Source organism: Labrus mixtus, chromosome 19 (genome assembly GCF_963584025.1).
Source record: "Labrus mixtus chromosome 19, fLabMix1.1, whole genome shotgun sequence".
NCBI lineage: Eukaryota > Metazoa > Chordata > Actinopteri > Labriformes > Labridae > Labrus > Labrus mixtus.
This window is the reverse complement of record NC_083630.1, coordinates 17,592,675-17,607,618: the sequence shown is the minus strand read 5'-3', so window position 1 is coordinate 17,607,618 and position 14,944 is coordinate 17,592,675. Positions and strand designations below refer to the sequence as shown.

The 14,944-nt window shown below is 42.8% G+C and overlaps 1 protein-coding gene across 8 annotated transcripts in view; it reads left to right on the top strand.

Annotated features, from left to right (window-relative positions):
* Positions 1–14,200, top strand: part of cacnb2a (calcium channel, voltage-dependent, beta 2a) — a 63,057-nt gene extending 48,857 nt beyond the window's left edge. For 6 of the 8 annotated variants that reach the window (XM_061064148.1, XM_061064150.1, XM_061064152.1 and 3 more), the window contains 9 exons: positions 38–114; positions 952–1,085; positions 3,810–3,890; positions 3,973–4,031; positions 5,151–5,260; positions 6,786–6,937; positions 8,158–8,253; positions 8,735–8,923; positions 10,138–14,200. In XM_061064148.1, the coding sequence (XP_060920131.1) occupies positions 38–114; positions 952–1,085; positions 3,810–3,890; positions 3,973–4,031; positions 5,151–5,260; positions 6,786–6,937; positions 8,158–8,253; positions 8,735–8,923; positions 10,138–10,890 (1,651 nt within the window). In that variant the 3' untranslated portion in view covers positions 10,891–14,200. Of the gene's footprint in view, positions 1–37; positions 115–951; positions 1,086–1,279; positions 1,300–3,809; positions 3,891–3,972; positions 4,032–5,150; positions 5,261–6,785; positions 6,938–8,157; positions 8,254–8,734; positions 8,924–10,137 lie in introns of all 8 variants that reach the window. The other 2 variants (XM_061064155.1, XM_061064156.1) reach the window with 1 other exon arrangement.
* Positions 14,201–14,944: the final 744 nt, after the last annotated feature.

Here is a 14,944-nt window from a genome sequence, read left to right as displayed (position 1 = left end):
TTTTGATCTCACATGTCTGATGCTTTTCTCTTCTTAGTAAATTGGGAGCAAACTCGTCTTCTAGTTTAGGTGAAGTGGTTCCTAACTCTCGGAAATCTACTCCTCCGTCCTCTGGTAAGAAGCTCATAAAAACTTTCACACTCCAGCTTAACATTTCATTGATTCTTCGATCTTTTAAAGGTCACATATTCTCCTCCTTTTTAACCAGTTTAAATAAGTCTCAGAGCTCCTCAAAACATGTCTGTGAAGTTTCTTGTTCTAAATCCACTCTGATCCTGTATTTGATCATGACTATAAACCCCTCTATTTCAGCCCTGCTCAGAACAGGCTGTTTCTGTGTCTGTACCTTTAAATGTAAATGAGCTGTGTCTGACCACGCCCCCTCTCTGGAAGGGTTTGGGTGTCTCAGGCTTTCTCGCTCCATGTCCTAGTGTTTACGGTGAGAAGGCAGACTCAGAGGGCAGAACAAACACCTAGCTGTGGGAGGGTCACCCACCCTGGGGGAGGGGCTACTGCCCTTTGTGATGTCATGAAGGGACAATCTCCAAACGGCCTGTCTGAGCCCAGATTTTCTGAAAAGTGGAGCAGACAAAAGACGGAGACTTTTCTCATCATTGGGGGGTTTGTAGACAGACTAGGGACACATATTAGTGTTAGAGGAACATGGAGAAGAGGATTTTACATAATATGTGACCTTCAAACAAACTTTGAACAACAGAATTCAAACTGAAAATAAGATGTATTATTCATATTTTAATTATTTCATATTTATCCACAGAAAAGTTTGTTTTCCTGTCATTCATATTTTTAGATTGCCCCTTTTAATGTTTCATATTTCTCTCTGTGTATTAGTATTCATTCTGTGCCCCTGTCAGTGTAAAATGTGCTCTGTTACCTGTGACCTCCTGTCTTCACCTGTTTGTGATGGTGCCCTTGTTTGTCTGTGCATAGCCATTGACATAGACGCCACTGACTTAGACCCTGAGGACAATGAGCTTCCAGTCAACCTACGCTCCCCTAAAGCCAGTCCAAACACTGTCATGTCACCCCTAGCAAAAGAAAAACGAATGCCTTTCTTTAAGAAGGTAAACTCTGGACTTACCCGTCCCTGTCTTCTTCCTCTCTGTCTGTTCGCACGGCTCAGACTAAACACCTGTGGCTGCTCGGTCTCACTCAGTGTCCCTCCTATCTGTCCACACTACCGTCCTCGTCCCTCCCTTTCATTAGCATGCAAGCCTCTTTTTAACATCTCTCTTTCTCCTCTTCCGTCTCACCACAGCTAAGCAGAAGCAGAAGTCGGTAAGTCGTGGCGTGTAGTGCGCCCGCTCAGCAGGGTTTTTTGCAGGATGACCTCTCTGGTCTGAAGTGCACAAACCCTCCATGTGATTCCTCTGCAGAGATTCAGCTCCGTGCTGACCTCTCGCCCTGATCACTGCTCCTGCAAGCCTCTGTGTTGTGTTTGTGTCCAATGTGTGTGAAATGAAACTTGTCATCCTGACTGAGTGAGAGCTCAGTGTGAACGCCTTTTTGATCACCTGGACAACATCTGAATCTGGCAAGTTCTACATTTTAGGAAACGTATCTGTTCGCTCTCCTGCTGAAACTAAAAAAGAGGAGATCGCTTTTCAACAAGACTGAAAATGAGGGAAAGAGCTGGTTCGTTTTTTTCTTAAGACTTTAATATCGACTCACCTGGAACTCTTAAATTTACTAATAAACAGTGTTGGCATTACTTAGTAAATACTGAAATTTAAAAGCACTCATTACTCGTTTCTTTTTTGTGAAAGAGCCGACAACAACACCAGATTAATGACGTCGATTCAGCGGGCGAGGTTACGCAAACGTTAGCACAGCAGCATCCTGGGAGAAAGGTCGTTGTGTGCAGTAAACAAAAACACACACAATATTTAACAGAGATACATTTATCACAGGCCTGACAATTGGTAGTACTTAATGATTTGTATTTCACATAATTAAAACAAATTATGATTAAAACAAGAACTCTTTATTGATCAGTGACAGCAGAGATAAATGCTGCTCTAAGGTCTAGGTTCATTATCACCTAAAACTAAATTTGGACAATTTAAAGGAGATTATCCTCACTTCCACCATTAATGTCAGTCTGGGACACCTATTGGGTAGCGTTGTGAGATGTGTAGCTCAAAAACCTCCTTATTTATCTGATACTGGCGTCAGTAAAAATCCATAATTTCAGCCTCTGCCTGAAAGCATAATTTCAGCTACTGTCTCTTTAAGGACCAGTTAGAAGAAGTAGTAGAAGAAGTAGATGTTTAAGATGCTTGTTCATCATTTTTTTAATCACAATGATGCAACAGAAAGTTTCAGTTTCTAAACCTGTAAGCCTGAGTAAAAAGCTCCAGGAAGTATTTGTGCGGAGCCACTTTGTCGGTTAATACCCTCGTGTTAGTCAGCAGCACTCTGAATGAGTTCCCACATCGTCCCAGGGGAAGCCTGATGACGGCAGCAAATGTTAGACGGAAAGAAAACGTTTGGAAGTGGAGAGAGGAGGAAGAGAGGGTGATGGACTGGAACCATGAAGTAGGGTGCAACACCGATAAAGAAAACCAGAACAAGAGAACGGTTTTAATGTAAAGAATAACGAGGAGAGCGTTTTAAAACCATGCTTACCATGCTGTAAGGATGTATATCATCAACCATCTCCGCAGTGCACAGTTAATGCTTTAAAAACATGATAGTACTTCAGCATGATCACATTTCCACACAACCTCAAACTCATCAGCAGCATCGGGTGAAACCTCGATTGATTTGTTGCCGTTTCAGAAAAAGCCGTAAAGTAAATACAGTGACATTGTAGACAGTCATGACTCAGAGAGACCTTTACAGAGGAGATACTTGATTTATGCCCTATTATGTGTAAAATGTCACAATCGCAATGGCAATTAATCGCGCATCGCAAAAGTCTGAATTTATTGCAACAAATAAAAAATACTTAAAATGAAGCGATGCTTTCTCACTCAGCATTTTTACATTTGACTAAATGTAGGGAGGCCTTTGTTTATTGTTCATACTTTCAAACCGTTGTGATGCAGTCAGATTAATCTGTAGCTAACTATCGGTTACTGTCACTAACTAATTAGTGCCAAATTAGTGAAGGAGGAGGAGGGGGGGCTTTTTATTTATCTGCTTTGGATTTAGAAGGGACTTGTTGCAAACAAAGGAGTTCTGTGAAACGCCAAAGAGCAGCAGACGGACAGAAACTAGGATTTAAAGCTGATAATATGCACTTTCTATTTTTCTTAATTTATCGCAGTTACCGCTATCCTGCACAGTGTAATCGCACATCACATGTTTTTGTCATATCGTGCAGACCTATATCTGAGGCCGTGACACAAACTGAGCTCCCACTTGACAAGCAGCAGCAAGTTTTTCTAACAGTGTCGTGATTTGATTTTCTTTTCTGTGCCTTTCTTCTATAAATCAATCAATCGTGTTCTCCCTCTTACTAACCTTTCCTGTTCCTTAGTTTTCCCTTTTTTATCGGTTACATCAGAGCCATGACACGAGAGGCTTTTTTTTACTCTAAAGATAAACTCCATCATAAATGTTTGCAGTTTACTGTAATCTACTTTCAGTCAAATCAGAGCGGGGCTGTTTTTCTTTTGGCCGGCTGAGACGTCTCGTTTCATGGTTCACGATGTTCCAGTGCTTTAAAAAACACAAAAAAAAAAGTAATGTTCATTGTTTTTTTAACCCCTCAAGAGACTTGTGGTGGTGTTTGTGGACTTTGTCTCCATAAATTAATGAAACTGCTTTTCTTCTCTGTGAAGACGGAACACATTCCTCCGTACGACGTTGTGCCTTCCATGCGGCCCGTGGTTCTCGTTGGACCATCACTGAAGGGCTACGAGGTAGGAGACAACAAATCTTCAAACAGAATATTCAAGGGAAGTTATCAGCTGTTAATGTGTGCCTTAAATGTCCCGTTCACAGGTCACAGACATGATGCAAAAAGCACTGTTCGACTTTCTGAAACACAGATTCGAGGGAAGGTGAGTTGTGTGTGTGACCTTTTTGCGAACACAAGCTCTCATCCCACTTCCTTCCTCATTCTTCCTTCCTCTCTGACTCGACATGCCGGTATTTATTTGTCCCCAGAGGTTAGCCGAGGGAGTGTGTAACAAGTTTGTTTGGCCTGGAGATGTGCGCTGCTGCTGCTTTAAAAAAAAAAAAAAAAAAAAAGGGCCCTCTCCATGTCCTTAATAGGCCATAATGGGTCCTGGAGCAGAGCAGGATTCTCCTTACTCAATGTTTGAGGCCATCCGCCCGTCTGAAGCAGAGAGAGAAGCTACACAGCTCTGAGATCTGATCAGACCACCAGCAGCTGCTCTGAATCTTGTGAAAGCCTTTTTTACCGTAATCTTAAAACAGTGTTACACTCGTGCCAAATGCTCATAATAAAGCATCTTTTACTGACTTGAAGCTTAGGGCCCGACCGAAATCTGATTGGTTGAAAAATATCTGAAATCCAGGTTGCGATTATTCATGAATGAGTTGGTGGTGGGGCCTCAGGTTGGACCAGTTGAGAACAACTGCTCCAAGAGTGATGATGCTTGTTGTAATCCATGTAGCGCCCTCTGCTGGTGAAAGAGATTCAGATTCAGACAACTTTATTAATCCCAGTTTCACAGCCTAACGAGTCAGTGAAATAAGCCAAGAAACAAACACAGTCACAGCAGCATTCAGACGACTACATTCACATGTCAGTCACAACAATACAACAGATGAACAGGTCGACCAATGAGAAGACAGAGCTATCTAATATAAGTGCTAGTGTAATACAATGATATCGGTGCATATCCGCGATAAAAGTAGCCGATACCGATAGTCACTGGATATGCTAATATTATCGGCTGGCTGATAAATCGGTCTGGCTCTAATAAAAACTCAACAAATCAAAACATCAACATTGAAATCAGGCTTCCTCAGTATCGAAAAGAGCAAAGTAAAAGGGTTAATTTGAACAAATCTTCACATTCGTTTTGTTTTAAAAACTCTTGTTTGAGTTTCACAGCAGTTCTCTTCTCCTTTTGTTTTGGTCTCGGTAAACAGCAACAAATCGAGTCAGAGTCCGTTCCATAACCCTGTATTTTCCTTATCTCTCGTTTCAGAATATCCATCACTCGTGTCACGGCGGACATTTCTCTTGCCAAACGCTCGGTCTTGAACAATCCCAGCAAGCACGCCATCATCGAGCGCTCAAACACACGCTCCAACTTGGGTATGTTTGGACTGCAAATCACTGCAGTGCCTGGGAACATCTGGTGTTTTGATTTATAATGTTTTCAAGGAGGGCAGCTTGTGTAGAAAAGGAAGGAAACGATTACGGTAACCTTTAAAAAATGGTTAATGATAACTCCTGCCGGCCAAGAGCGGCCTTGACCAGTTCCTTTAGGGAGGAATGAAAGATAGAGAGAGAGAAATAAAGAGCTTGATAACAAGTTCAAGCACCGCTCTGATTGGACGAGGGGTTGATTGGGGTTTAGATGTGATAAGAATCCTGAGTCAAACGGAGGTGACACGGCTAATTTTAGCTTTGTATCATCTTAAGAATCAGTCTGTGCCTGCAGCAGAGTAAGAAAGTCCCGAGAGAAGCTTGTACTGGAGGCAAAAAGTGTATTTCATATCAATATTTCATCAGCAGACTACAACTCAACGATGTGACCTCTGTGTTTTTTAACAATGTGCTGCCAGAGTCCCAGAAAAGAACTCAAAGGAAAGCTTTAAGGCAACAGCTCCTCCTCCTCCACTGCTGACTTTTTAAAGATGCATTAGGAAGGAGACACGTTAAGAGCTAAAAAAAAAAAAAACCCACCTTGAAACTTTCGAAGATTTTTAATTAAAGTAAGAGCTACTTGGAGTCTATATGGGACACGTTATCTTAAATATATCCGTCCTGCCTGACAAGCCGTTCTATGCTCTGTGGAGTCTGAAATCTTCATCTTTCTAAAGAAAAACCGACAGGAGAGCGAGATTTCATCACTTGTTTCCACCTTAATGGGATATTTCATTGATTGATCTTAAATCAAAAAGAGACATCCGCTCAATGTAAGTGAAGCCTTCCATGTTTAATGATACAATTAAAAATTCTGCCAGAAATGACGGATCTGTCGGGGCACTGTCGGCGCAGTGGTTAGAGCGCACGCCAAATGTATGACGGCTATAATCCTCCACGCTGGCGGTCCGGGTTTGAATCCTACATGTGGCTCCTTTCCCGCATGTCGTTCTCCACTCTCTCTCTCTCTCTCTCTACCTGATTTCTGACTCTATCCACTCTCCTATCTCTCCAATTAAGGCACAAAAAGCCTAAAAAACAAATCTTTAAAAAAATAAATGTCGGATCTGTGACTCGTTTTGGTCGGACTGTTTTCACGTTAACGGTTTACTTTTGCTTTTGTCATGACGGGGAGTCGTGAAACTTGGCTATTTTTTTTTTTTTTAATGGAGTCTTGCCGTCATATTTCCAGGACAGTTTTTTGCAGTCTTGTCGTCATCTGTTGGAGTGAGATCATGTGAGACGTTACAGACAGTTTTTGTTAGATGATAAGACGTCATATTTCATCGTTCCTCTCAGAGATATTAGTCTCTTACTCTGGTCCCCAAAGTCAGGATGCAGATTAGAGATGAGATATTGATTACGTTTACACAGAGCAGGGCTAGCTGTATTCAGGCTTCAGACTCTTGTTGTGTTTCTAAATAAAATCAAACCTCTCTATTAACCCAATGTGCTTCTTCTTCTTCTCCAGCTGAAGTCCAGAGTGAGATCGAGCGGATTTTTGAACTGGCTCGGACGTTGCAGCTGGTCGTTCTGGACGCGGACACCATCAACCACCCGTCACAGCTGGGGAAGACGTCCCTCGCCCCCATCATCGTCTACGTCAAGATCACCTCCCCAAAGGTGAGTGAGGTTTACAGAAACGACCGTCTGACAGTCAATGTGAGGTCATAAACGCGCGTATCATGGTGATGACTCCTCTGCTTCCATTTATGTTTCAGTCAAATGGTTTATGACGATGATGACTATCGTGTGTAACTGAGCTGCTCCCGAGCTGTGAATCTAAAAACAGCGAACAGTGAACAATAAGCAAACTGGTATTTTGAGTAGCAGAACATTGGAGAAGACAAAGCTAAGGATGCACGAGACGAATACTTTAAATCAAGTGGCATATTTTTTAAGGTGTATTTTTGGGCTCTTTATTCCTTTATTTAGAGATAGGACAGTGTCAGAAATCAGGTAGACATGTGGGAAAGGAGCCACAAGTCGGAGTCAAGACAGGGCCGCCTGCTTGGAGGACTAAATCCCCCGTACATGGGGCACACGCACTAACCACTAGGCCACCTCTTCCCCCCCGGTGTCTTGTAAGCTGCTTCTGGATGCTTTACATTTCCCTCAGGATCAATAAAGTTTCTATCTATTCTGTGATAACTGATATATCATATGATGGATACCTCAGAATATGTCATGAACTGAAGGATGCAAAGTGTCCTTAAAGAGACCCTGATACATGTCAGAGGGCACCACCGTGAGGACTCATGAAGTATTGAAGCAAATGGTAGTCAGAACCCTAAGAAAGCGCTAAACAAGCTCAAGTCTATTTACCACTTACCATCATCCAAACCTAAACATCGTCAAATCAGTCAAATATTGCGTTTGATTTTTGGTCTCACTCTTGTTACGTACGACGTCACATGACCCCTCTCACTGATACATGATGAGTCAGTAAATTGTATTGCGCCTCTAAATCTGATCATTGGCCACAAGTGATGTCACTTGAGTCAGCATCTGATTATCCCTGCTGATTTCAGGTTTGATAATGATTTAAAGAAACGTGCAGAGTCAGAAAGACGTCTGCCGCTGATTGAGATCAAAGACGTATATCTGAGTAGCAGCAGAAGAAGGATTAAAAAGCATGAATCAGAAAGACTAAAGAAATGCACAAGAAGCTAAATGTAAACTTATTAAACGTATTGACTAAATGTATTTTGAATCTTTGATGGCCTGACTTTGAAAGAAGCTTCAGCTCTTATTTCATTTTATACTCTATAGACAGAGGGTCTTCATTTTTCCGATAAGGCGACCATGACCTCATTAGCCCTTTGTCCTTAATATACCCGCAGGTGCTGCAGAGGCTCATCAAGTCCAGAGGCAAGTCTCAGGCCAAACACCTCAACGTCCAGATGGTGGCCGCAGACAAACTGGCTCAGTGCCCTCCTGTAAGTCTGCACAGTCGACCTGATTATCTCTCTCATTTGAACCCCGTGTTTCAGTCCAACACAGAGTTATGTCCGTCTGGGGATGGTATTAGTACTGGCTCCATGTTTATGTTTCATGCATGTCTGAAGTCAGATGTTCTATGAAAACTCACGCCTGGTCTTTGTCTGCGTTCTGCACACTGCTCTGTAATTATTTCAGAGAGTAAAGTAAGCACTCAAGGCGCGTGAAAGTGCAGGCTTAATTAAATTCAAATAGCAGTCCGTGTCTTTAGGGAGTCACAGTGAAAGATAGTTAATTCCAGCATTGCTCTTACATTGTGTTATATAGTTTGATCGGTTGTGTTATATTTAGGATTCTAAAAAAAAGACCTAGAATCAGTTTTTGTTATGAATGCATGCTACAGCATCATGTCGCTTTCTTTGTTTGCTGGATTCCCTTTAATTTCCTCATCGTTGTCTGCGTCCTCTAATCCACCTGCAGGAGATGTTCGACATCATCCTGGATGAGAACCAGCTGGAGGACGCATGTGAGCACATGGCGGATTACCTGGAGGCCTACTGGAAAAGCACTCACCCCTCCAGCAGCAGCAACAGCCCCCCGAACCTCGTGCTAACCAAGCTGCCCACAGCCGCTCTGCCCTCCAGTGCAGCCCCGGCATCAGGCGTGCAGGTACAAGTGCTGCGAAAACTCTGAGCCATGAAGAGGAAGGGGGGGGGGGGGGGGGTCTCAAGTAGAGCAGTGCAGGGGTATGAAGCAGGACGGGAAGTGAGAGAGGAGGTGCTAGAAGACAAGAAAAAGAAGCTGTAGTTAATAATGTTTTGGCAAGATTGCATATCAGAGCTAAACCTGTGTACAGTTCTCAAAACAAAAGCACAATTCCTGATTAAGCTGCAAATCAACTACCATCTGTTTGCTGTGCTGCCGTTTGCATATATTGAAAACAAAGATTATGTTTGAATTTGCAGGAAAAACCACCCCTGTCTATTAAAATGAGCCTCAGTGCTGGTGTTTGTAACCTGGATGCATTTCAAAACCAGCTGCTGTCGAGTAAAATAATCAGCGTCCTCAGTGTGTTTGTGGTCACTCGCAGAAATTATCAGCGTTCATGACAACATTTGCACCTTTTTCTGAATAAAGAGAAGGACATCTTTGAGTTTTTGGGATACAGATACTTCAGTTTCAGACTTGCTGGCTGTTGCATGTTAACAAGTCAGAGCTTTCAGACTGTCAGTGTACAGGACGTCTTGCGTGCATCTATCGTGCAGAAACTCTACAGAATAGAAGACTAGGCTGTTTTTACCACGATGAAATAATGTGCAGCGAGCTAAACGCCCCAGGAAGACGCTGGAATTTGAATGCTGTTTTTGATATCTTGACCATCAAATGTGTAGTTACTCATGGACAGAATGCATTTTTATGGTGTGACTTAATACTGCCGGTAACAACACACAAACAAGTAGAATGTCACATACGTGTGTGTGAATGATGTTTAACCCCTTCACTTCTACCCTCTCTCCATTCACTGCCATCTCAATGGGAAATGTAAGAGTGAAACTGGGGAGTATCCTGATATTGAGGAGGAGGAGGAGGAGGATGAGTGAGCATGAGGTGATTGTTAGTTTGGTGAGTTTTTGAGAGAGAAATCTGCAAGAAGCCGCTTTGATTCTGGGGACTGAAAATACCTTCAACTCATCTGAAAAGAAGCCTTAAGTGGATGGTTGAAGATGTTTTTAAGCAGTGTGTGTTCATGTGTGTTGTGTGTGCAGACCAGAAACAACCAGGTTGACGTGAGATATGCATGTGTGTGTGTGTGTGTGTTGCTTTTGCGGTGAATTCTCTTTCTTTCTGACAGCTCACTGACTTGCATGTTTTACTGGCTTCAGGGCGGCAGTATTGAGCAGAGAGGAGACAGAGCAATAGAGGAGAGGAAGGGGTCCAGAGAGGACCACCAGCACCACCATCACCACCACCACCACCAGAGCCAGGACCAGGCTGACGCCGACGCCGAGGGTGACGGGGAGGAAAACGAGGAGGAGAGGCCTCTGAGGACAGACACCTCCAGGAGAGCCCCGCACATCCACCACCGTTCGTCTTCCACTAGGACTGAACACAACCACCACCACCACCACCACCACCACAGCAGTCGAGCGCGGGGTCTCTCCCGACAGGAGACTTTGGACTCTGAGACCCCTGAGAGCAGAGAGAGCCGAGAAAGCCGAGAGAGCAAGGACTCTGCCTATAACGAGCCACGCACTCAGCTCCTCCACCAGGAAGAGGAGGAGGAAGAGGAGGAAGAGGAGGAAGAGGAGGATGAGGATCTAGGGGAGGGGCACCCCCAGCAGCAACAGCGCTACGAGCCACTGCCCCACCGGGACCACAACCACCATCACCACCACCACCATCACCGCGGTGGCGCGGAAGAGGCTGGCCACAGCACGGGACACCACCGCTCCAAGGAGCGCGAGCAGGACCATAACGAACGGAACAAGCAGCGCTCCCATCACCACCGGCCGACACGCGACCACCACCATCACTACTATGACCGGGACAGAGACAGGGACCGAGAGGGGGAGGTTGCGCCCAAAAAGAGGGGCGACACAGGGGAGTGGGCCAGAGACTCCTACATACATCAGTGACAGACCAAACTCCTCCTGAATCTCATTTTGGACTCTCCTCCTCTTAAAGAGCGTTCTGTTCTCCCATCGTGCTGCTACACCCTGGAACCACGGCATCCTATTTATGTACACCTCCTTTGTAAATGCTGTTGCATCTTTTTCAATGGCAAGATTTTGATTACATAGATACAAATATAAATATATGTATGTGTGTATCTATGCATAGACGTTGTTTATGTGTGGATATGCATGAATATTCTTAAATATGCATATTTTAAACCTGTGTTTGATAAAGCATGACAAAGAAGCAGATTTTTTTCTGTACTGAGCTGTGCTTTCTGTGATTAGCATTTTTATTATTATTATTATTATTATTATTATTTGCTTGCAACCACTTGAATAATTTGTTCCTTCAGACTACTGCTGGGGTTGACTGCATTACTAACCAAGTTGGTTCGATGCCGTATATGCAGGTCTATTTTCTAAACGTGTAGTTGGCTATTAGGGAAATGTGCACAATCCCTTCCTCGCTGAGAATGACACCAAGTTGCCAGTTTATAAATTCACCAAGCTGATCTTTCACTACAAAGGGTATGAATGTAACCAGGGTTAGCGCTGTTGCCTCACAGCGAGGAGGTTCCTGGTTCGAATCCCCGTCGCTGCTAATGCCAGGACATGACTCCTTGACATCGTTTTCATGTTTTCTTAGTGATGTTTCCTTGAATTACTGTGAATATTAAACACACATGACAGAAGTTAGTTTTCGTAACCTAGCGACAAAGAGCGCTGGTGAGAAGCGCTCTGAAATGGAGGTCGTTAGCAAAAAGCGTCGTCTTTCGACACAGGTTCTTAATTACTCACAGCTCAGTCACTAATATGACAGCATTCAACCAATACTTAGCTAACATCACTGATGGCTAATAGCGCTGTCGTTAGCATTCAATCAATTCTAAGTTTATATAATGGTTAAGCAGCAAGTTAACGGTTAGCTGCTTCCCGCTACAGTTGGCAGGCTTACGCTACTGTAAGCTAGGAATTTATGTCTTGTGACGTTATCAATCAGTATCAATAACTTTAGCACCCCCGCTACCGCTACAATGTAGTGGAGTGCTAACTGCTAACGAAAAGCCATTAGCTGATTGAGGACATTGAAACATAAAAAAACAGTTTTAGCTTTTAGCATTATCTTCATTAATGTAGGATTAACATCACTGAATTCTTTTACTGAGACTGCTTCAGTTTGGTGAACTTTATAAACTGGCATCAAAGTCGAGACGAGGAGATCATTCCACTCATGTTTTTAAGGTTGATATATAAGCTACAGCTAGCAGCAGGTTAGCTAACGGTAGTTTAAACGGGAAACGGCTTGTGTGACTCGACTGTCAAACAAATCCACTTACCAGCAAATCTTAAGCTCGCCAATTAGCCGAACACTTTCTAAGTACGGTAAGTCGTTACATAAACTCTAAATTGACTTTTTGTTTGACAGAAATGTTGAAGTTTAGCTCTCTAAATCTAACCGCTTGCTTACGCTTAAATCACATGCTGTGGTATCAATTTTGTCAAATCAACAAAGCTAGTAAGCGTTTTCTCCAAAGTTTCAGACCAACTGATCTAACTAAATTCATAATTTTATTTTATTATTTTTTTTATTCTGTGTCCATGGTCGCCGTTTGGTTTCATCATATTTGAGCTTCCTTTGAGATGCACCTTAGTCTCTATAAGACACTTAACTTCCAAAATGACTCCCTCTCTTACAAGCAGAACTGTCGTCTTTTTAATGGCCCAGAAACATTTTATAACATTGATACTCACTTTATTCTGAACTTAGTGATCCACATGGGTTTCAAATGAAAGCTATTTGATACAACATTGAAACTTATTGTAGCTCTTTCCAAAAAAAAAAAAAACTTCATCCAGGTTTTGTCTTTTATTGAGTCTGACCACTTTTCTAATGATTGTTGTTAATTCACACTTTTCTTCCAGCTTATACTTCAAAGAATGTTTACTTCAGGAGACCTCTGGTACGTTCCTCAAAACCAACTTTAAAACATCCAAATGATCACCTGACCATAGCCGCGTTTCCACCACAGGGACTTTAGAGCGAGCTCTATACATTAACGCTCCAGGGTCGAACTTCAATTACTGGGAACTTAATTTAAACTCCCCGAATTGTTTTGAAAAGAACAGGAACGTGCGGGAACATTTTTGATTGAATCTGAACCTGCAGCATTTGTTTTCAGCTACCATTAAAAAAAAATAATCGGCTGCCAAGAACAAGATTTTGCTTTAACATTGAAATGTGGATGCAGAGGAAAGAAAGTTGAAGAGATAGTTGGGATTTTTGTGAACATGTCATCATGGTTGTTGTATAGTTGCACATGTTTAAAAAGCACTATCCTATTTAGTTTATGGAGGTCTTGTGTCCACATAGCGTTTATTTTCTGAGCGCCAGTGTCTTTTAAAAAAAAAAATTCAAACAGGGTAGCACGTTTGCAGCAGCAGGCGGCGCTCTGTCTGTTTTGTGTGGCCGCTCCGAACGCTTCGAGTTGAAAATCTTTCAGCGAACGTCATCGGTGCTCTTTTTAAAATAAATGATATTCCCCGTATTTCTGCCTCCTACGGATCGGGTCTTGTACCCGCATCCTCTTTGCTCCGTGTCTGATCGGGTAAAAAAAAACACATCAAAATAAAACAACCAGAGAGTATAAAGAAACGGAGCAGTGTCAGTCATGCAGCGGCTGTTTTCGACATACTGTTGTCATAGAGACAGGACGGATGTGCAGCGCTTTTATCTCAGCAGTCATGCAAGTGCTCCTGAGAGCACAGCCAGCACTTTACTGCCTGGAAAAAAAACACTACGTGGACACAGTGCCTTAGCCTGCTAAGACTGCAGTGAGAAAGCGACCAATCAGCTTGAAGTATGTTCTTGGTCCTTGAAAAGAAGTTCCTGGGGCTAAAGGTTCTGGGTACTTTGGGTGGAAATGCGACTAAAGTTGGTTATGTGTTCTGTCCCGTGCCATTTCCTCATTCACTTGAGTAGGCTTCATTTCACACAAGTGTTGGATCATGTAAGAGCATTCAACACCTGCTCAATGGGATCAATAATGTTGTATTTATGATATTTAAATCTGAACTGAGCCCCTCTGTTTACAAAAACCACAAACCCTGTCCTTTCCAATTGTTTGTTTGGTTTTTTTTTGCCTGACAATTGTAATTGTAAGAACTTCTCAATTTCTATGCTACATTGGTAGCATAACAGATTTTTTATCAGTGTACATGTGTACGTGCATAATGCATAAATATGAAGAATAAAGTTGGCGGCAACAAAGCAATGGCGCAGGGAGGGGAGATAAAATGTGATGTTTGCTCTGTCAGAAGCCCCAGCCAAAAGGAGGGAAGCGGCGTCTATAAATAGTCAACTCCACTGAAAAATTGAGGTAGACTCACCGGTCTGCCTCCTTAGTTGTCATGACAACACCGACATGAGTGACAATACTGAGGGGATGCATCTAAAATAGGAAGAAGCCTCTCCTCGCACACACGCCTCCAAAAATACACAAACAAGCCACCCCCGGAGAGGCAGCTCATTTGATCCCAATTTTGATGTTAAAAGAGAACATCCTGCAGCACACAGAGCAGACATTTTAATCACTATCAAGGCTCCCCTTACGTAAAGTCAAATGACCAGATGCAGTCTGGCTGGCTTTTCCAGGCAGATGTGTGGATAGACTGACAATGGTATAATGATATTCCCAGGAAGAGAGGATAAGCGGAGGTCACTGTGAAGGTCCTCAAAATGCTGCACACCACGAGAAGCGGCCAGATGTTTGAGCACCGCAGTCACGAATACAAACTGATTTAAAATGTTTTATTCTCTGCATTTTTGCACAGAATAAATTAGTGATGAGTGTTGTGATTTATAACTTTGCACCATCGCTTTGATCCCGTTTTAGAATAATGTACATATACAAAGGAAAAAAGGAGGAATAAAATATTTTTAATTGACTTTTGTACAGAAATTGTCAATGCATTTTCCCTCTGGTGCAGGCGCTCAAACTACACACGGCATCTT